The sequence below is a fragment of the Sebastes umbrosus genome, chromosome 14 (assembly GCF_015220745.1).
Source record: "Sebastes umbrosus isolate fSebUmb1 chromosome 14, fSebUmb1.pri, whole genome shotgun sequence".
NCBI lineage: Eukaryota > Metazoa > Chordata > Actinopteri > Perciformes > Sebastidae > Sebastes > Sebastes umbrosus.
Window position 1 is genome coordinate 13,493,982 of NC_051282.1, and position 21,346 is coordinate 13,515,327.

Genomic DNA, 21,346 nt, shown 5'->3' on the forward strand with positions numbered 1-21,346 from the left:
TCCTCCTGTTATTGTGTGCATTATAAAAGAAGATAAAACAGTGTATTGGTGATCAAATAAGTTGTTTCTGAGCAAAGCTTCTCGCAAAAGGTGATCAAATCCGACTTTGTATTTTAAATGAGGCACATTTTGCTCTCATATTTCATGTTATTTTTCTTTTTCGTAACTCATCCGAGAAGGTGAAATGAATGTGATAGTAGGTTATGATCAGTTATTAGGTCCCTTGTCAGTCTCTTTGAGGTAAGCGAGGCTACGATTTTTTTTGTCAAGCAAACAAGTGGATGAATAATTTAATTATATAAAAGAGCTAACTAAACATTACTAAAATATAGTCATTTCTGAATGTTATTAAAAGCTATGTAGATTTAGATACATAGACCTGGTACAAAGCATCCGTCTTTGTTTGAGATTAAAAGAGTAATTTGTCATTTTGGGAAGTACGCATATTTGCTTGCTTGCCCTGAGTTAAATGAGAAGATTGATACCACTCTCATTTCTTTACACTAAATATGGTTAGCTTAGCATGAACCATGGAAACAGGAGGAAACTTAGCATAGCTCTGTCCGGAGGTCAGAATCCATCCAAAATCTGCCTATAAACCTCATGAGTTAACAATGTATAGCTGGTTTAATCCAAAGCAAAATTTAAGAATATTTTGATATGTGGTTGTTCACCGTCTTTGTTTAGTGTGCTAGCATGCTAACATTTGATAATTAGCACTAAAAACAAAGTACAGCTGAGGCTGATGGGGGGAATGTCATTAGTTTTGCATGTGTTTGGTCCACAGACTGTATAGAAGTGGACGTAGTCACCGTGATGTCACCCATTGGTTTGTGGTCTGCCGTTTTGAAGCTTTGAGTTTGGCATTTTGGCCGTCGCCGTCTTGTTGATCTTGACACGAGAGGGTGGAGCTAAGTACAATCGAACGCTGATAAGACATTTTTAGGTGCCCAAAATGTTACAACTCATTTTCATGAACTGAAAACACACGGTGAAAGGGTTAAAGTTCTAAGACGAAAACACGGACAACACCCAGACTGGACAACGCCGTGGTAGCGACCTGTCACAAGGTAGCTACACCCTAAAGCATACCTTGCTTTATGGTCTATTTGACTCTAAATGGGACCATACTTTACTAAATGAACATCATGCTGTTTTGAAGAAGACTTGAAACCAGCGACTGAGACCATAAACTCATGTCTTCAATGTTTACTGAGGTAATAAATCAAGTGAGAAGTAGGGTAAATTTCCCATAGACTTCAATAAAAACTGACTAGTTTTTTCAACCAGAGGAGTCGCCCCCTGCTGGATATTAGAAAGAATGCAAGTTTACGGCACTTCAGCATTGGCTTCACTTTTCAGAACCGGAGGTGATCGTCTGGTTTGGTCATAAACCAAAAAGTATTGGACAAATTCAAATTTTGACCTGATGATTGCGCTAGATGAAACGTTAAGATTGCTTTTCTTTAATGATTAAAATTAATTTGTGTGAAGACATTTCACTCACTGTTTCAATAGCTTATTCTGTCTCCCCCATATCTCACCATGACCAGAGATGTTTTAGCAGACTGTTCTGTCGCAGCTCTATCTTCCTTTTCCTGCATGACTCCAAACTTTCATTCACCTTTAACACTGACACAACCTCTTCCTCTGTTGCCAGCTCCGGCCTATGATGTTACATGTGCTCCAGGAGCCTTAGATCAATAGCCATGTATCATTAACCCACATCCAGGGTGTGCTGAGCTGGAGGCAGGCAGCCAAGCATCCTCACACACACACACATGCAGCCTTCTTTTCTCCCCTAGTCTGCAGCGTCCCCTCCTTCTTTCCTCTAATGTTTGGGTCAGGTTCATGTCCTCTACGTCCATTCACGAAGAGGAGGAGAGGGAAAGAGGAGGGAGGAATGGATGGATGGATGGAGGGAGATAAGGGGAGAGATGGACAGAGGTAGAAAGAAGGGGAGGGATGGAGAGGGAAAACAAGCTTTGAATACAAATGAGCTGACACACATAATGCATGCCCTCCCTTCCCCTCTCTCTCTCTCTCTCTCTCTCTCTCTCTCTCTCTCTCTCTCTCTCTCTCTCTCTCTCTCTCTCTCTCTCTCTCTCTCTCTCTCTCTCACACATACACACACACACACTGGGATGCACTCTTACTCTCTCACACACATGTTCTCTCCCTCTCCTCCGTGTCTCCTCATTGGACCGAACGCTGCACAGGAGGTGATTTCAGCCACTTAATTTATTAGTCATCACTGGTTGTTGGAACAAGCTAATTAAAAGGAGGGTGAGTGTGTACATGTGTGGAAGATTCAGAGACACTGCCTCTGCCGCCGCCGTCTCTCACGCTTCACTGTTGGACCAGGAGGAAGCAGGGGAGAGAGTAGAGGAGGAAGAGGAGGAAGAGAGGAGACACAGACAGCAGGGTGGAAGGAGATTTTCACGCCACTTTTACCATCATTTGATTCGACATGGCCACCGCATAGGAATCTGGTGCCACGGCAACCGTCAGCACGGCCGACGAGGTATCAGGGGGGGGGTAAGGAGGGAGGGAGGGGAGGATGAAAGGATGGACGGATGGATGGATGGCGGGTTTCCTCTCCTCTCCTGCATGCCGGGCTGATTTGAACTGCCCGGGGTTGCTACAACAGAACATGTTGTTGGAAGTCACTGTTGTGCATTTTCTGCTTTAAGTGGATCTGTTGTTACGTGCTTCTTTCTTCCCCGGGTCTTTGAGTGTGCCTGTGGGTGTGTGTTGTGGTGGTGGTGGTGGTGGTGGGGGGGTGTCGCTCTGTGGTACTGTGTGTTTTGCAGTGGTATTCCCCAAACAGAAACCCTAATTATCCAGCTCTGGGTAAATCCTATTATGGATTTACTCTCCTCCTCGACTTTGTCCTATTAATAGCAGGGAGGGAATGCCGTATAGTAAGAGGAGTGGGATGTTTGTTGTTTCTTCGTGACTCAACTCCGGTGTATTGTTTGTGTTTGTAGCCTGTGTGTGTGTGTGTGTGTGTGTGGGCACACGGCTTCCTGTAGTGCATGTAGAATATATGAGTTTGATAAAGCATGAGTTTTGAAGGAAATCGGTGTGACAATGTCAGGGCAAAAGATGGCCACACAAAACAAAAAAATTCCAAAGCAGCATGAGAGCTGAGGGATGTGAAGCTTTGCTCAGATCGACAGTGACAGCACTGGGCTGCAGGTAAACGGTAAAAAAACAAAAAAACAATTCCATCACTGCCCCACGCTGAAAAAATTGTTCTGCAGTCTTGAATATGTAGGTTATGGAAGAGTGTCTCTGTGGATGGAGCACACAGATACAGGAGGACGTGCTGAGTGACAGTTGGTATTTTAACGCTGCATTGCTGCTGCACCTTCTCTCATGTTGCTGCTGCACAAATGTGGATTTATGCATTTGTGAAGAGCATCGTTTGGCAAGGAAGAAATAACTTTAAAAATCAAGCATGATCCAGATGCCCAATTAGCCTTTGTGTGTGCATGCTCACGTGCACCGGCGTGCGTGTACTGTATGTCCTGGGGCAGGGTGGTGGACTGCAGAGGACATATGGCTGCCTGGGTCTCTAGACTCTCTACCCTTTGACTGGAGTCCTCAGAGCAGCAGCAGAGGATTCAATTGTCCTGCTCTGGACATTTGTGTGTGTGTGTGTGTGTGTGCATCAGTGTGAGTGTGTGACGGTGCTAATTCAACTTTCCCCTCTGCAGCTTGCTTTGGTCCTCTCGTCTCTCCACCATTTTGATTTCAGTTCCCTCGTGTTTTTATTCTGATTGGTGTGTTGTGGCTGTGTAATTGTCTCCTTGGCTATAGTCTCTGTCTTTCTTTGTCCCCCCCCCCCCCTCAAACTACACACATCTGTCTATCCACCCGTCTCTGTCTGTGTTGACTGGTTGGATTGATTTTCTCTGATTGATAGATGGATGATCAGATTAGGCCCCTTTTCACTTGGACCCCCTCTAATCAGATCAAAACCAGCTGGACTACCTCGTCCTTCCACACAGTTACACTCACACACACACACACACATGCACACAGTGTTTGGCAGTAGCACATTACCTAGCAATGTTACAGTAATGTGATTCCTTTTTTCAATCATTTTCAGTAGTTGATATCCGTTGGTTTCAGTTTGTCTCTCTGTATTCAGTGGACTGGACTGGGACGTGTTGGTCGGAGGTGTGATAGGCCATTTAGCCTCTAACAAAATCTGAGAAATGTGATTTCAAGTAACTCCAAAGTTGTCCCTTTTAGCTCCAGATGTGAGGACAGGGCTTCTGAAGTGCCGCTGCTTGCTATTGATAGTCAGCAAATACCATCAAACCGTAAGCTAGCTTGTTAAACCACAATGTCTTAATTTCTTTTCATCCACATTTTAAACCTGCTATAACTGGGTTTTTTTCCCACTTCGGGGCAGTGGAAACACATTGACATATTATTAACTTTTAAGTTGATTTGGAGTCGTGTTTATGTCCACCTGGTGAATGTGAGTCCAATATTCTCTCTCTTTTAGCTCAGTTTTTGGTCTCTACCAACCCCTGAGGGAATTATCTGGCTCTTCAGCTGTTAAATGCTCCACTATGTTCACCAGCTAGTCTCTGACTCTTTCAGCTATTTGGTGCTGAGCAGGTAGTGTACAGTGGGTTTTCAGCTTTTTCTCCGAAAATGACGCTTTAAGAGCAGTGAGAGTGAACGAAAACAGTGAAGTTGTGGGCCGGTGGTGGACTTGTTTGACCGTGCCAACACAGCCTCCCTCTTTCATTCCTTCAACCACCTTCTTGAAAAGGTCGGCGTTGCGATATTTGTGAATATCCAAAAACCTGTTGATATCCAAGTCTTTCATAATGTTTAATAGTGGGTGTGTTTTTCCTTCCGACCAGAAATGTGGGCTTTTCTTTTGGTCATGCATCTCCGTAAACCCTAGGCTGGTTGTTTTGTGTACAACACACACCAATTCCTGAGGGAAATATGTGTCTTTAGCTGCTAAATGCTGCGCTATGTTCACCAGCTAGTTTCTGACTCTTTCTGTCTCCTGTTTGGTGCTGAGCAGGTAGTGTACAGTGGGTTTTCAGCTGCGTGCTGCATCTGGAAATGATGCTATAAGAGCAGCGACAGTGCACCATAACAGTAAAGTTTTGGGCCGGACAGCACAATGGGCTTAAACTTACTGTAAACCTGAGGGGGGCTGCAGATTCATGTAATGATTCTCTACAGGTTCATTACTATAAGCAACATCTTTGACATTGTCACATTGGTTTCTAATTGATATCTGATAGGACATTTGGAGATTTCTGCAACAATTGCATTTTTCTGTGACTGGATATTGAGCCCTTCTGTTCTGGAAACTGCTCGGAAACCCCTTTATTGTAAATCTACCTAGGAAAGCCATCCATCCTCTGAATGCTCTAGGTCTCTAGTTTGTGGTTGTAAAGTTTCATGAGGCTGTGATTATCCTAGAGGTCACCACAGGTCATTTTATACAGTGAGGTCAAGTTTAAAAAAGTCTCACTACAATGAAACGGCTACTATGGAGACTAACATCATCACATATGAATACAGTTGGGCTCATTGGATCCACAAGAGTCTCAGCTTTCCAGTCATTTATGCCAATTTATGCAATTCCTAGACTGTTTAGGGATCCCAGTATGCAGAAATATTTAAATGTACCATTTTAGGATAGGCAAAAATAACACATTTATACTGCATGCAAACAACTGCATGTGATTATCATAAAGTGGGCATGTCTGTAAAGGGCAGACTTGTGGGTACCCATAGAACCCATTTCCAGTCACATATCTTGAGGTTAGAGGTCAAGGCACCCCTTTTGAATATCTCTATGCCAGTTTTTCCTCGCCAAAGTTTGACATATTTTCATAGCGTTGTTTAACGTTTTTACCAACAGTGGTTGGTACCAATGGATTTCTTTATGTTTTCTAGTTTCATATGATATTATTGCATGCATACAGTCTTTTCAAAATAAACTTCAGCCTTCACAGGTAACAACTTGGTTAGGTTAAGGCAACAGAAGTACTTAGTTAGGTTTATGAAAAGATCGTGGTTTGGGTTGAAATAACCTACGGAAGTGGCGAAACTTAAGTACGCCAGTTACGTGACAAATAAGTCAATGTTGCCTTCTTGGTTCACACGGGACACTAACACCGGTTTCCTGGGCGAAAGTCCGGTGTCTTTTGACCCACCCATCCACCCCGCCTCCCTATGTGGTGTTTGGCATTCTTTATAATTCCTGGTTCAGGATTACGTGGATTACATACAAATTGATTTCATGGGATATATATGAATTACAGTGCATTACTTTTCAAAGGTCTAGCTACGAACGGTGTGTGAGAACAGCCTGGACAGAACTGTGCTGGGTAACAAAACCCAAGTAACAAGTATTGAGTAAGTGATTACATTTTTCAAGTAACTTTCCCAACACTGATTTTACAGTAACAGTTAACGTTAAGTAGATCTGTGTAAGCCTCTAGCTCAGTTTTCTATGTTCTGCATACTGAGCAGTAGCCAGATTTTCTCATACTAATTAAGCTGCAAACTTGTCACCCAAATCAGCACTCAGAGAGCGCTTCTGAGAAAAACTCACTTACACCAAATGTGCGTGGGACAGCTCAGAAGCCTGCGCTGCACACCCCTGGAGAAAACAAGCTTTCTAATTCCCATTTTTTACGTGGAAGCATCCCTTGCTTGGCGTCCCACTTATCAGTTATTAATCATCAAGAAGCTTCCTCGCCTCATCTCGCTCGTGGCCACCCGAGTGGTTTCTCCCATAACGCAGTTTCATCTTCAGGAGATCTGCCGCCACCAACTCACAGCTCATGGGTGTACTTTCTCAGCCGGTGGCCCAAACTGTGGGAGAGAGCCTCTTTGTGCCGCCTCCCACTGCAGGAGTGAAACACTAAAGTAACACTTCCCATCAGCCTCTAGTGGAGAAGACACAGCAACGATTCCTCCCTCTGTCTCTCTGTTTCTCTTTCTCCCACTGTTGGTTTCCGTTACCTGGGGCTTCTGCTTGTTCACCCTGACAGCTACTTTTTTTTTTTGACAAGTCTCACACACACACACTGTACACATGCATGCACACCGAGTCCAACCAACCCTCTCTAAAAGCAGTCTTGGTTGGCACATTGCGTTGTTCTGAGGGATGCTAAGAGCTTGGCTTCATGCCTTATTCATCCCTCAGGCCTATTCTTTCCACCAGCGTAGAAGGAATTAGGCGGAAGAAAGCTCTCTAGCACATTACACACCACTTGCCAGCAGAATAGAGGTCAACCTGACAACTTCTCAGAAACAAAAAAAATCGTCTCTATATATTGTATGTGTGTTTAAAACCTGTCCAACCTGACAACAAATGATCCAGAGTCCATGTCAAGCCTCTGAAAAGAGGGTTTCTGTTCCAAGTTCAGCAATGTGACGGATAAAAACCTGAACGCTAAATTTAGCTGAGCTCCTCATTTCTGAGACTGTTTGCAAAGTGTGACGACAGGGATCACGCAGTTCATACTGCTGGCACTTCTTATTTTTTCTTCCAGTTAAAGTGGAAATATATTGAGTCGTAGTCGTGTCTTGCCAAATTTGATACATTGCAGCTTAAAGCAATAGTTTGACATTTTTGGGAAGTATGCTTATTTGCTTTCTGGTGGAGAGTTAGATGAGAAGATTGATACCGCCGTCATGTCTATCCGTTAAATACAGTATGAAGCTACAGCCAGCAGCCGGTTAGCTTAGCCGAGCAAATACTGGGAAAAAAGGGAAATAGCTAGCCTGGCTGTCCAATGGTAACAAAATCCACCTACCAGCACCTTTAAAGCTCACTAATTAACATGCTATATCTTGTTTGTTTAATTTGTACAATAAGTTGTGTAAAAATGACAATTAAGATAAAGGAAGCTATCATATTAGGTATGCTGCACCATCCACTTTTATATTGTGAAGAATAAACTGCTCCACAAAACAGAAATAGTATGCAGTCAGTTATTAAATCAGGAGTCAATGGTACGGATGCATCCCTTGGATGAACTGTGTATTGTTCGTGTAAGTGTGTTAGGTTGAGGGATAGTTGTGTAATGTACTCCTTCACTGACTACCTGCTTGCAGTAAGCTAGCAAGGCTATTGAAAATTAGCCTACTGACGTCTTCACTAAAAACTCACCTTTTACAGAGCTTGTGCTCATACATTTGGGTATCTGGAGTGCCTACCAACCCACGAACTATAAATCGACCCAGTCAGTTTTTTGTGGCCTCCCTAGATCAGAAAACATGTGATTCAACCAGCCATTCAGATTTGGCTCCCCTTCCTATGTTGTATGCGGTCTCATTAGAATATACTGTATAGCCCACAGTTTGAGAACTACCTTTGCAAAGGTGCATCATATTCTTCTCACAAGTCAATCAGAGCAGACTGGGCTTTTTCTGGAGGGGGGCTTAAAGAGACAGGCGCTAAAATGGAGCGTTTCAGACAGAGGGTGAATACAGGTACATACTGTACAAGAAAAATAAAGTGCTTTTTGAACATTAAAGCATAAACCTGAAAATGAGCATGATATGTCCCCTTTAAGATTCTCCAATTGCGGCTTGATAGCAGGATGTTCCAGGCTTGCTAGCATATTACCAGTTAGCTTGCCAGCTGCTGTACATTGCCAGCCCTGCATATTGTCTTCAACTTATCTTCAAGCACCACTTGCTTTGCAAGGACTAGTGAATGAACCGTGCTACTATGGTGTGACCGTTCACAATTCATTTCCCCTGTGAAATATTCACATGTACAGTAATCACTCACATATGCAGATTTATTTTGGATGAAACAATTGTTTCAGTGTGCGGTTGCTAAATGATTATGCCTGGATGAGACTCAGTGTACTGTTATCATTGAATAAAATGCCGAGCACAGAGAGGTAGATTGTGACACAGTTCGCAGAATTGATTTGAATGATTTTGTTCTTCCTCCTAGGGCAGCTTTGATGCATCTAAATTCAAAATATGTAAAGCAATTTCAGTGACTGCAACAGTAAACTGTGGAAGGTACATAGCCCACAGTGCTAAGAAATGAGTTCACATTTTGTGTGTGTATTAAATATTCATGAATGTAGCATATGCAGTTAGATAAACAATAAAAACAGAAACAATGCGCTGAATAACAGCTTACAGCAGTGTGATCGTGCCGAAAGACAGATAAGACGTCAAGGAAAGCCCCAGATCTATCCAAAGCTCATTTGTCTTGATTGGATTCCACTTAATCTCACACTCTGGACTTGACCTCAGGTTGGCAGCTGGACTAACCTGCCTCACCCTCTTTCCTTTCCAGGATAAGGAGACAGAGAGCTGGACCGAGGGACGCTCAGAGCAACAGAGAGAGGGATGGCAGTGGAGGAGAAGCCGGGCGTGAAGAGCAGCAGCTCCATCGTCCCCTGCTTCCTGTTTGTGGAGGTAAGAAACACTGTGTTTGTGAACAAAACAAGAGAATCAACACTTGAAAGGTAATTTCCTCAAATATAACATTGATGAGACCTCAAATTGCAAGCAGACAACAAGTTCTTATCCTGTTGGTGTAAAATAATAGTGAGTGAAGAGCCAAGAGGGATTTCTTGATCGTATCTGCGTTGGCTATTTCCTGTTTCTCTGGCCTTTGACTTGTGATTTATCTCTGCGATTGCCCGTCCTGTCAGTGAGGAGAAACCTCTGCGGCCTCGCATCTCTACAATCTGAGCCACAGCGGTAAATATTTCACGCCGAGCGGCAGTGTTTGGGACAGCTCGGCAAACAGGCTCTCCGTCGCTGACATTCCCTCTCGGCGTCACACTTCCCGCCCTGCTCCGGCAGCACCAGGGCCAGCTGAGGCTTTCGCAAAGTGGCTACAGTTGTTTTGTGGCGTGTTGAACATTTTCCAGCATATTTGTGAACTGCATGATTCATTGAGGTGGTTGCGGATGTCACAGCAACGGACAAAGTGGGTTTTCAGCTGCTGCACTGTGGGGGCTTTGGAGCCGCGTTGTACAGATCATGCCAGAGGTCGTTGTCTGTGGCTGACCGAGAGATGCACTAATGCACCACACACACACACACACACACACACACACACACACACATCACACACCACTTCATCCCCTGTGGAAAGCATGCTCTACGTTGTTCGTATGAGCAGTCAGACTCATGACTCGGAGGGCAACGGAGGTCCCAGGGCCTTCACCAAATTGTAACTGAGGTGGAGAAATGCATGAACTGGTGAAGTAATCAGACTGTCTGTAATCCAATTAGACAAACCAAGCAGTCCAGAAGCTCATCGGCTTCAAGTAAGTCAACCATCAGCTTTTCAGCTGGAGCATCCCGTGTATTCAGGGGGCACTGATTCAGATAGGAAAAGCTGCTTGCATCGCTGCATTACAGGTGCATCATGATGTGATGCAGATGTTACATCATGTTGGATTTACATGTTTGGTTTCACTTTTGTTCTAACAACATGTGCGCACAGCAAACTGTATTTTACTGTATTTATTTTTCCCTGTCTGCATTGTGATCCCATGGCATTAATGAATCCAAGTTTTCAAAATTTATTTGTGAGCGTGTTTATAACCTAAAACTAGATAAATGTCATTTAGATTCGAAGCAAAGACACTGCGTAAGGTGTAAGGGACAAGTGCATGCAAAACAGGAAGTTAGTTACTGTAGTTTGGCCGTTTACCAACACAGGCAGCAGTTGCAGCAGCAGCTTTGACACGCATGGAAGCAATTAGGGTACTTAGCACCCGATTGCTGCCATTTGCGTCACAATTCGTACTCCTCCCTGGAGTCATAACTCAGAAGTCAGATCTGAACACACCAACATGATAACACATACGCTTCCCGAGGATATCATTATCTCAGATGTCTGTCGCTAATAAACGTCCATAAATCAACTTAGAAATAATAGAAAATTTGAATTACGGCCTTGTGGTTGTATGCCTCCATCTACCAGTCAAGTTGCAGTTTACATCCACGTCTGTCCAAAATGTCATCATCACTACATCATTTCATCCTATTAGACGTTTGTGTGAAATAGTCATAATTAGCATATGAATTCATGAGTTATGGCCAAAAATGTGTTTTTGTGAGGTCACAGTGACCTTTGACCACCAAATGACAAATTCTTATTGTACAGTAGTTTGTGCCAATTTTGAAGAAATTCCTTCAAGGCGTTCCTGAGATATCGCTTTCACAAGAATGGGATGGACATAAAGTCACAGTGACCTTTGACCTATGACCACAAAATTCGTATCAGTTCATCCTTGAGTCCAAGTGGATGTTTGTGCCAAATTTGAAGAAATTCCCTCCTTCCATGAGATATCTCGTTCACCAGAATGATCTGGATAGACAAAAATATAATTCATCGAAAGACATTTCTTGTAACTCCAAAACTTGCCTGAGAATTATCGTATTTTTAAGTTTTCTTCAGAATCAAAGTAACCCAGTGATAGTTTGTCTGTACATCCACGGGTGCATTGCAAATAAGAACTGCTAATAGCGAATTCGGCTTACTTTTAATAGTGCCAGTTTGCTAAAATGTAAACATATTTGAAGAAAAAAAAATCATATTTGTTGAACAAAACGTCTGCCATTTGTTGAAATACAGCAATTCCATCACATGCTGTTTTGTAGCTGGATGCAAGTAAATGTGTCATGAACTGAGCGGGATGCCGGTGTATTTTAGTTGCCCTTTAGTCTTCGCTGTCCACCTCTACTGTACCTCTGTGTGCGTCCGGCCCCAAAGGACGGACCAGCGTACAATAGTTACACTAACCCGCCCCGCCCATGCGAGCCTGTCTGTGAAACACTGGTCCCTTTGGTTATAATACGCTGTAAAAGCTCTCCATTAGGCCACTCCGCCATATGCCTCCCACACATCAGCTCTCAGCCCTCAGGTCTCAGTCAATTCCCTCGCTACCTCCACATCTATGTGTGTGTGTATAATAGAGGGAGGGAGTATTTCTATCTATTTGTACTGGGATGGAGAACCAGAGCAAGCAATCGGGGCCAGGGGAAAGAGGCCAGCAGCTGTTACCTGTAATGGAGGGCAGTGAACATGTGCATGGAAGCCAGACAAAGAGCAGGTATAACAGCAGTTTATTGCCCATTACTGTATTGCAAATTACACAGCAGTTACAACATTGGAGGTGCACCAACTTTTCAGGACTGAATGGATTGTTCGCTAAGCCCGGCTCCAATTAGTTATACAATGATAGCAGTGGCAGGCATACCATAGCAAGTTTTTGAGGCAGACAACAGCAGGCTCCTCACAGGTCCGGGTCGAGTCACGTATACGGGTTTGTAGCTAATGCGTCCTGGGTGATCCGATCACAAGTGGACAGCTCTAAGTACAGGTGTGAATGCACCCAATACGCATTGAGATCCTATCGCTTAAGGCCCCGACACACCAAGCCAACAGTTGACAGACAGTTTGGGGCCGTCGGTGAGCGTCTGTCGGCCGAGTTTTTTCGTTGTGTCCCGCACCGTCGGCTCTAGTCTGCCCATGTTGAAACTTTTTCGACCGATTCAGCATGTTGAATCGGCGGCGACGCCCTTCTGTGAAAGAAATCACTCTGATTGGCTGTTCCGCTTAAACAAAACAGTGCACGAGAAGAGAAACGGACGTGAGGAAAGCAAGCCAACGAGTAAAGTCAAGAGGAAAAAACACAGAAGACTCTTCTCATTTTTCATCTTCATCTCTTTTGATCATTACAATACACGGATATTTTCACAACCACATGGCCATCTGGAATGAGTGATGAGTGAGAGTGGCGTGAAAATGGTTGGTAATCGTTGCTTTGTTTCATGTACGTATCGTAACATTACAGTTTCCCTTTTTGAATGATGAATACAGACTACCGCCGCCTGCTGGTGTGGAGAGTTATTTCCTCTCACGCAGGTGCAGAATGTACGTGTTAACTGCCCTCTTGACTTTACTCGTTGGCTTTTGATTTCCTCACGTCTGTTTCTCTTTTCGTGCACTGATTCGTTTAAGCTGAACAGCCAATCAGAGTGATTTCTCTCACAGACGTGCGCCGTCGCCGATTCATCTTGCTGAATCAGCTGAGGAAACCTCTAACAAGGGCAGACTAGAGCCGACGGTGTAGCACACACACTGCGAAAACTAGTCCGACAGCCGCTCACCGATGGCCCCAAACTGTCTGACGGCCAACCGTTGGCTTGGTGTGTCAGGGCCTTGAGATTGGACAGTCACTGTTTGGGGTGGGGGGGGGTTCAGCAAACTGACAATTTGTTTTCTTCAATGGCTGATTTTAATTTTTTCTTGATTTCTTGATATTTTTTAACATTTCTGTAAAATGTTATGACACACATTTTACTGTAACATCCATCATGGATGGACCCGCTGGCCAGCTTGGACCCTTCTGTGTGGAGTTTGCATGTTCTCCTCGTGTTAGCGTGTTTTTTCTCCGGGTTCTCTGGTTTCCTCCTATAGTCCAAAGACATGCAGGTTAGGTTCATTGTTGACTCTAAATAGCCCGTAGGTGTGATAGTCTGGCGACCTGTCCAGGGTGTACCTTGCGCCTTCGCCCAATGTCAGCTGAGATCACCCTGTAAAAGATAAGCGGTTACAGATTTTGGATCAGAATCAGCTTTATTGGCCAGGTACTGTATGAGTACACATACCAGGAATTTATCTTATTTTTGTTCTCTTTGTTCATACGCAGAAATAAAAAATAGAGCTAAAAACAAGGATGGATGGATGGATGGATCCATCGTGGATAGAATAGTCAGGCTACATGTAGAAATGAGGAACTAAGACAGCTTATCATGCCACAGCATAAAACTGCTTTCATGTCAGCTACTAACTCTTCTTTTAAAATATTAAAAGGGGGGCTTGTGCAATGTGCTGCAATTTGCACTCTGCAGGGAGGGCAATCTAATTTACTGTGGACGGGCAAAGGTGTCATCAGTCCTGAAATATTATTCTACATTTAGATATAATCTGGCAACTAGATGTTGATGCAAGTCAGAAACCAGGCCACTGAGCCACAATATCAACTGGGTTTGGAGGAGTTGATCTCATTACTGATGCTGTTGCTAAGCAGACTGCAACATCACAGAGTTTCCTATCTTTCTTGCTCCTTTAGTCTAATTTCCATTCAGGCATCAAGGTTTTTTTTGCAGAACAATGGTTTTCTAAACTATGATATTAGAAGATGCCTTCATATTAGGAAGATACGGCCCCTCTATTACACCGTATTATTTCCATTAATTATCTTACCTTCTTTGAAATTACCTTACGTTCAGTACCACGATGAGGATGGCAGAATATGGCTTTTCATTAGCGGACGAATGAGAAAGTGGGGTTTTCTGAAGCAGTGATGTAACTGGGAGAGAAAGTCATCCCGAACTGAAGGAGGTGAAATTGGCAGATTTTGTCATCTGGGCTGAGAAGACAGTGTGAAGTACAGACAGGCAACTGTACAGCAGTTACTCTCCATTAAGCTCCTTCTCATTATTTTTGTGGTCCCTTTGAATACTCTGGTCCTGCTGCTGCCATCCAGAAATAAATGTGTTACTGAGCATCCATACTATTTCACACCAACACCCTGTTTCACACACACACACATCGGCAGTCATCCACGAGGAAACACCTCGGATAGGTTGGCGGTCTGTCGCCCAGAAACACGTCCACAATCACACCCCCAGTGGCAGTCCACTGAATCCAAATCACATGCATCCTAGATTCAAACCCTGGAGCTTCTTGCTGTGGCTCGCTGAGCCACTCTGCTGCCTTAAAACAAGATTACATTGATTATTGACTGCTTTAGTGCTTTCAGTGGTTAGTGCTGTCGACACTATAGTGAGAAGGACACAGGTTTGATTCCTGGGCGTCTGAATATTCTGTGATTGCCAGGAGTTTATGCGGCATAGTTTCTAAACACTGCAAGCTGCATATAGCAGGGTACAGGGTACCAAGACATTCTCACTCCCAACTCGTCAAAAGACCAACACACGGGGTAAGAGATAAGATAAGATATTCCTTTATTACTCCCACAGTGGGGAGATATGCACCCCTCCTGCCTTATTTTATTTAAACCTTCCCTTGTGAGATTTATTGTCAAAACACAATACATTTACACTCTCCAATTCTTCTCTGCATATTTGAAAAGCCTCATATACTGTCTATCATTAAAGACCAATACATATACATACAACATAACCAAGTCCATATGCTTAATTTATCCAACAGAAACATATGGACAGTCCTTAAACAGTGCTTACATCTTCAAACAAACATTTGCAAAATTAAGTTTGGGGAGACGCACAAGGTCAGTTCTTTTGGAATAAATTAGATTAATAATGGAGGTTTCCATTGATAATGTATTGCAGTGTTTTTCAAAGAGAAGGGGAGGGTCCAAATAAAATATTAATAATGCTCAAGATGCTCAATAATGCTTCTTTTTTTTTTTTTTAGATTCAACCTCTCTCCAATAATTTTCAGACAGTCCCTTAAATGAAGTTTAGGATATGAAAGCTTTACTATGAGGTGGGATGGCTGATCATCTCGGTTGTAAACATGAGTTTATGGTCTCAATCGCTAGTTTCAAGTCTTCTTCAATACTTTTGGACGGACCAGGGACAGCGTGTCAATATATGTTCGTTACATGCATAGTGTCCTTTCAAAATAAACTTCCATTTTCACAGGAAGTAGGTTTAAGCAACACAAACACTTAGTTAGTTAGGAAAAATGGTTGTGGTTGACGTTAACTTCACTGATTACCAGCTCACGGGGCTGACGATACTGACGAGTCACATGACTAAAGACTGACATGACAAAATAAGTCAACATTACTTTTAGTTTCACACAGGACACGAACACCGGTCACCAGTCTTGTGTTTGTTTGACCCATACACCACACCTCCCACCCGCCCTGAACGGACTCTCATGTTATTAATATTACGTCACTTGCTCCGACCATCGATTAACGCCGCGGGTGGGTTTACATTGGAGTTAGTTGAAAGCCCGGTTCATCACAAACTGTTGCTAAAGGGTGCCTCCTTGCGTCGGTTTCTGATGCCGAGTGGCGCTTACCAAACGGTGGTATTTGACAAGTTGGGAGTGAGAACGGGTTAAGGGTCACAAACCCTTTACCCTTGTGTATGCTGGGTCAGGTTCGGTTCCTGCGACTCAGAAAACAGGAAAGCTAAATAAAAAAACAATGAATTATTCACAAAAATAATGAATGAGGATGATTGACAGCCTGTTACATGCTGAGTAACCACGGCTCTTGCTGCAGCGTCTGATCTGCTTTGTGAAACGTACAGAGCAATGTCAGCGAACTATTAATAACTTCATAGTAGAGAAATGGGCTTTTGGCCAGAAGGCACTCTGGAGTGGACCGATTAATCTGTGTGAGGGTTGAAGTAGGTGAATAGCTGCTCACTGACCAACAATAGAAGGAAAAGTGATGCTGAAAAAAAAAAATCTAATTATAAAAACACAGGGATACACACAGGATAAATAAAAGGAATAGTTTGACATTTTGGGGGAATAATCTTTGCATTCTTGCAGAGAGTTATCTGAGAACATTGTTACAACTCTCATGTGTATGTAGTTCCAGCCAGCAGTCAGTTAGCTTAGCTTAGCACAAAGACTGGAAACAGCTTGCCTGGCTTTGTATCAAGGTAACATTTGCCTACCAGTAGCTCTAAAGCTCTCTAATAACACGTTTTATTACACGGCTTTGTTGAATACTCGATTGTGATTGGTCAATTACGGCTTCTACAGTCTGTTATTTCTTTGTAGCAGACCGCTGCTATGTATAACAGACCGACCGTTGCTATGTATAACAGACCGTTGCTATGGACGCAGTTCTTATATCAGACTCTTGAGGATCATTTTCTTTGTCAAATTATTGATTTCTTTAGTAAATATCCATGTAATAAGCGGGATAATGTACAGCTATCGGGTCAAGACCACCTCCACTTGGCGTCGGGGTCCTGCATCACCCTGTTGGGGTTTATTTTGCATCCATGACCTGCTTGCTGTACATTATCCCTTATATATACAGTATATAAATATATAGTTGTGGTTCAACATGGGGTTATGTGTGAGACTAGTTCATGCCGGGCACTGTGACTTACAGGACTTCCCCCTCTTTCCGATCTTTATGCTAAGCTAAGCTAACTGAACCAACTTCATATTGAATGAACAGATATGAGAGTGGCATAGATTTTCTTCATCTAAAAGCCATTACACACAGTCAACGTTTTTTTTATACAATTAATTTGCACATCAATATTGTTTTTTTCAACTGTTACTTTTTCTTTCGGAATGAGGTTGATTTCTTTTTTAGCTTTCGCACCGTGAATAGAGGCATCAGTTAATTACGTTGTGTGGAATGGGTTGAGTTGCGCCTATATTTATGATACAACAACAAAGAGGCTCTGTAGTCCGAACCAGGACGGCAAAATGTATTACTCCTTTTTAACCTTGACAAAGGCAGAACAGACCAGATCCACTCTTTCCGTTCTTACCTTTCACAATAAAAGCCTAGACATATATTATTTGCAGGTGAATATTTCCCATTTTTGTGTTGTTTATTCGTCATGCCCCTGGTGTGTAAATGCCTTAACTCTCAGCAAGAAACCAGAGAAATATACGGACTTGGCGAAGTTAGCAGAAGTATACACGTGTGACTACGTCCGGTTTTCAAAATAAGGTGTTAACAAATGGAACTGCATATACAAAATACATATATAGAGATAAGATTGATGGATTATATTCACCAGAAGTATAAAACATTAAATGTCTCTTATGAATTAAAAAGAAAATACCACTAATTTATGAGGGAAATGTCTTTTTCTTTGATTTTAGGGTTGCTGGGAAAAAAATGTAATAAATAATGCCTGACAATGACTGATATATTTAACTTCAGGACATCTCTGACTACATACATGCTGAAGATCAATTTTTTTACTGTATTAATTTATAGGAACGCAGATATTTTTTTAATATATAATAATATAATATAAATAATATATTTTTTCAGAACAAGGTCGATATTTCTGAGCTTTTGCACCGTGAATAAAGGCATCAACTAGTGACGTTGGGCAGAACGGGTTGAGTTGCGCCTATATTTATAAAACAACAACACGGAGGCTCCGTAATCCGAACCAGGACGGCAAACTTTATTACTTCTTTCAACCTTGACAAAGGTAGCGCGGACCAGATCAACACCTTCCATTGTTACCTTTCACAATAAAAGCAGAGGCATATAATATTTGCACATTTTTGTGTTGTTTATTCGTCAAACCCCCAATGTGTAAAGGCCTATGGAACTGTTCCTTTAAATAATGGTAAATGAAGAGTGGAGCTCTGCCTATAATGAGGAAAGGTGTGAGACTGCCTATCAACCATGTCCCTCCACACCCTCTTCATTTAGTGTGTGTGTGTGTGTGTGTGATATGTGACAGTGATCCATACCAAGCCAGAAGGACCTGCTCTTTTATTTAGCCCCACACCTCATCAGCAGTTACCATGGAAACCAATCAGCCAGACTCATTCTCCATCTCTGCTCTCTTTCTTCTGACTCCTTTCATCCTGCCTGCCCTAATCACAAGTCACAACCTCTTCTATCAGCGCTACCCACTCAGCCATCTTGTTCTGTGTGTCTCCTCTATCCCCTCCATTTTGCCCCATCATTTCCCATTTTTCAGTGGGATTCCCTGCCAGTGTTCATCTTTTGTCTCCGATTTCTCCCGGCCATTCATAGCGGCAGCACAGATATCGACATCACCTTCCATTAATCTCTGATTAATCCTGTTTTAATGTGCACAAATCGGTGTCATCATCTCCACTCCTCGTCTAATCCAATTCTGCGAAGGCTGATGATACAATCCTTTAACCTTTTCACCTGGGGAGCAAAAATAAATCCGTCTAGCACATTTTTATTTACAAATTGTCGATGTTTTTCGCTGTGTGGATGGATCAAACTCTCTCTACCTTCACCCTTTAAAAAAAAAGATAATTATCCTCTGCCATCTGGGGACACGCAAGCAAATTTGCAGTTAAAAAGTAATTTCTGTTTAAGGCTAATCTACTGTGTGCTTCAGTGAAGAGGTGTAATGGAGAATGCAGCTTTCTATTGCAAAGAGCCTCTGATTATAGGCACTTATCCAGACCAGTGGAGGGGCGAACATAAAGCTCCATTCCACCACTGTAAATACTTTCCACAGCTCCTCTTCTCTCAGCTCTGTATGTATAGGCTTCTGCCACTGTCACGTGACTGACTGTGAGCTGCTTCCTGTCACCTTTTGACCCATGTTCAAGTTTAGTTGCACCATTTACGCTGCAACTTTAGCCCTTGGCCTTTTCATACCAGCTGTGATTTAGGACAATTGGGTTTTATATCAGTATAGATTTACAATTTGGGCCTTTACGATATCATCCTATTAGGGAGTGTGCAAAAATTATAGGGGGGGGGGGGGGGTTATCAAAAAAGGGGAAGGGTTATAGTTAAGTGCTGAAGAGAGGGTAGTGTGACTTTTCTTGAAAGAGCACGGGAGGTACACAATACATTTACACTCTCCAATTCTTCTCTGCATATTTGAAAAAGCCTCATATACTGTCTATCATTAAAGACCAATACATATAAATACAACATACTCAAGTCCATATGCTTAATTTATCCAACAGAAACATATGGACAGTCTTTAAACAGTGAATACATCTTTAAACAAACAATTGCAAAATGGAGTTCTTTTGGAAAGAATTAGATAAATAATGGAGGTTTCCATTGCTAATGTATTGCAGTGTTTTTCAAAGAGAAGGGAAGGGTCCAAATAAAATATTAATAATGCTCAAGAGGGCATTGCTTTTTTTTTTCTTGCTTTTTTTAGATTCAACCTCTCTCCAATAATTTTCATACAGTCCCTTAAATGAAGATTAGGATGTGAAAGCTTTACTATGAGGTGGGATGGCTGATCAGATTAAATTACTTTCTGTCTCAAACACTGAATGTTACACATCCGCTATCATGTATTCTCCATTGGGCTATATGTGGGTGTGATCATTTCCTTTGCCATCATCTAAATTAAACCACATTTGAGCAGCCAATGTCTTAATCCACCACTATTTTCCCTGAGGTCCCTTCCTTGAAAAAACTAAATGTGTGGATTGATGTCTTACTATAAAGCTGCGGAAGGGCGACTCCTCTGGTTGCAAAAAGAAGTCTGATTGTATAGAAGTCTATGAGAAAATGAGCCTACTTCTCACTTGAATTATTACCTCAGTAAACATTGTAAACATGAGTTTATGGTCTCAATCACTAGTTTCAAGTCTTCTTCAATACAGCATGATGTTCATTTAGTAAATTATGGTCCCATTTAGAGTCAAATAGACCATAAAGCAGGGTATGCTTTAGGGCGTGGGTACCTTGTGATTGACAGGTCGCTGTCACTGCGTTGTCCGTTCTGGGTGTTGTCAGTATGTTTTCCGTTCATGAAAGTTAAAAATAGAATATTAGAATAGTAGAATAGTTAGAAATTACAACATTTTGGTCGCCTGAAAATGTCTTATCCAGCGTTCGGTTGTACTTAGCTCCACCCTCTTGTGTCATTTATGATTGCAAAAAACTAAAATGGTGATGGCTAAAACCAAGATAGCGATGGCCAAAATGCAGAACTCAAGGCTTCAAAACCACAGTCCACAAACCAATGGGTGACATCACGGTGACTACGTCCACTTCTTATATACAGTCTATGGAAATACTATATAGTGGATGTGCAACTATAGTTGTGAACAGGATTTGGTGTCACTTGTGGTTGCAAAAAAACAAGAGGGTGGCCAAATTGCCAAACACGAGGCTTCAAAATCGTAAAAAAATGTGCGACGTCACGGTGACTACATCCACTTCTTGTATACAGTCTGTATCCAACCGAAAAAAAATCCCAGCCCCTCCCTCAAAAGCCACTTCCCCAAAACACATGAACACACCTTGCCTAACTACGGCTGGAGGATGAGTCTATTTGTTTTTTTATTTTTTCCAAAATAAATGACCTACCCTAGCTTTAATCTTATGGACAGGAACAAAGGATCCTGCAGATATTACTATGCTTTTAGTGCTCTTTAAAGCTAAACTGTGATAAAATGGTGAAACATGTGCTCTGGTGTGGCTTTTCTTTTCTCTTCCAATGTGCTCCAGTACCATTTTTGTAGAATTTATCATGGATTGTACAACATTTGTGTTCCCATTACTCTGATATAATGTAGGAAGCAGAGCCTCCACCAGAGGGCACTGCTGTAACACAGCTGAACTCCCTCACAAGAGACAGTTCTACTGTTTCCAACTTGTTTGTG

General features: G+C 42.4%; 1 protein-coding gene across 4 annotated transcripts in view; it reads left to right on the forward strand.

Annotated features, from left to right (window-relative positions):
- The first annotated feature begins 2,132 nt into the window (after positions 1–2,132).
- Positions 2,133–21,346, forward strand: part of plppr2a (phospholipid phosphatase related 2a) — a 65,501-nt gene continuing 46,287 nt past the window's right edge. For 2 of the 4 annotated variants that reach the window (XM_037792802.1, XM_037792804.1), the window contains exons 1-2: positions 2,134–2,524; positions 9,326–9,447. In XM_037792802.1, coding sequence (XP_037648730.1) covers positions 9,379–9,447 — 69 coding nt within the window. In that variant the 5' untranslated portion in view covers positions 2,134–2,524; positions 9,326–9,378. Of the gene's footprint in view, positions 2,539–9,325; positions 9,448–21,346 lie in introns of all 4 variants that reach the window. The other 2 variants (XM_037792801.1, XM_037792800.1) reach the window with 2 other exon arrangements.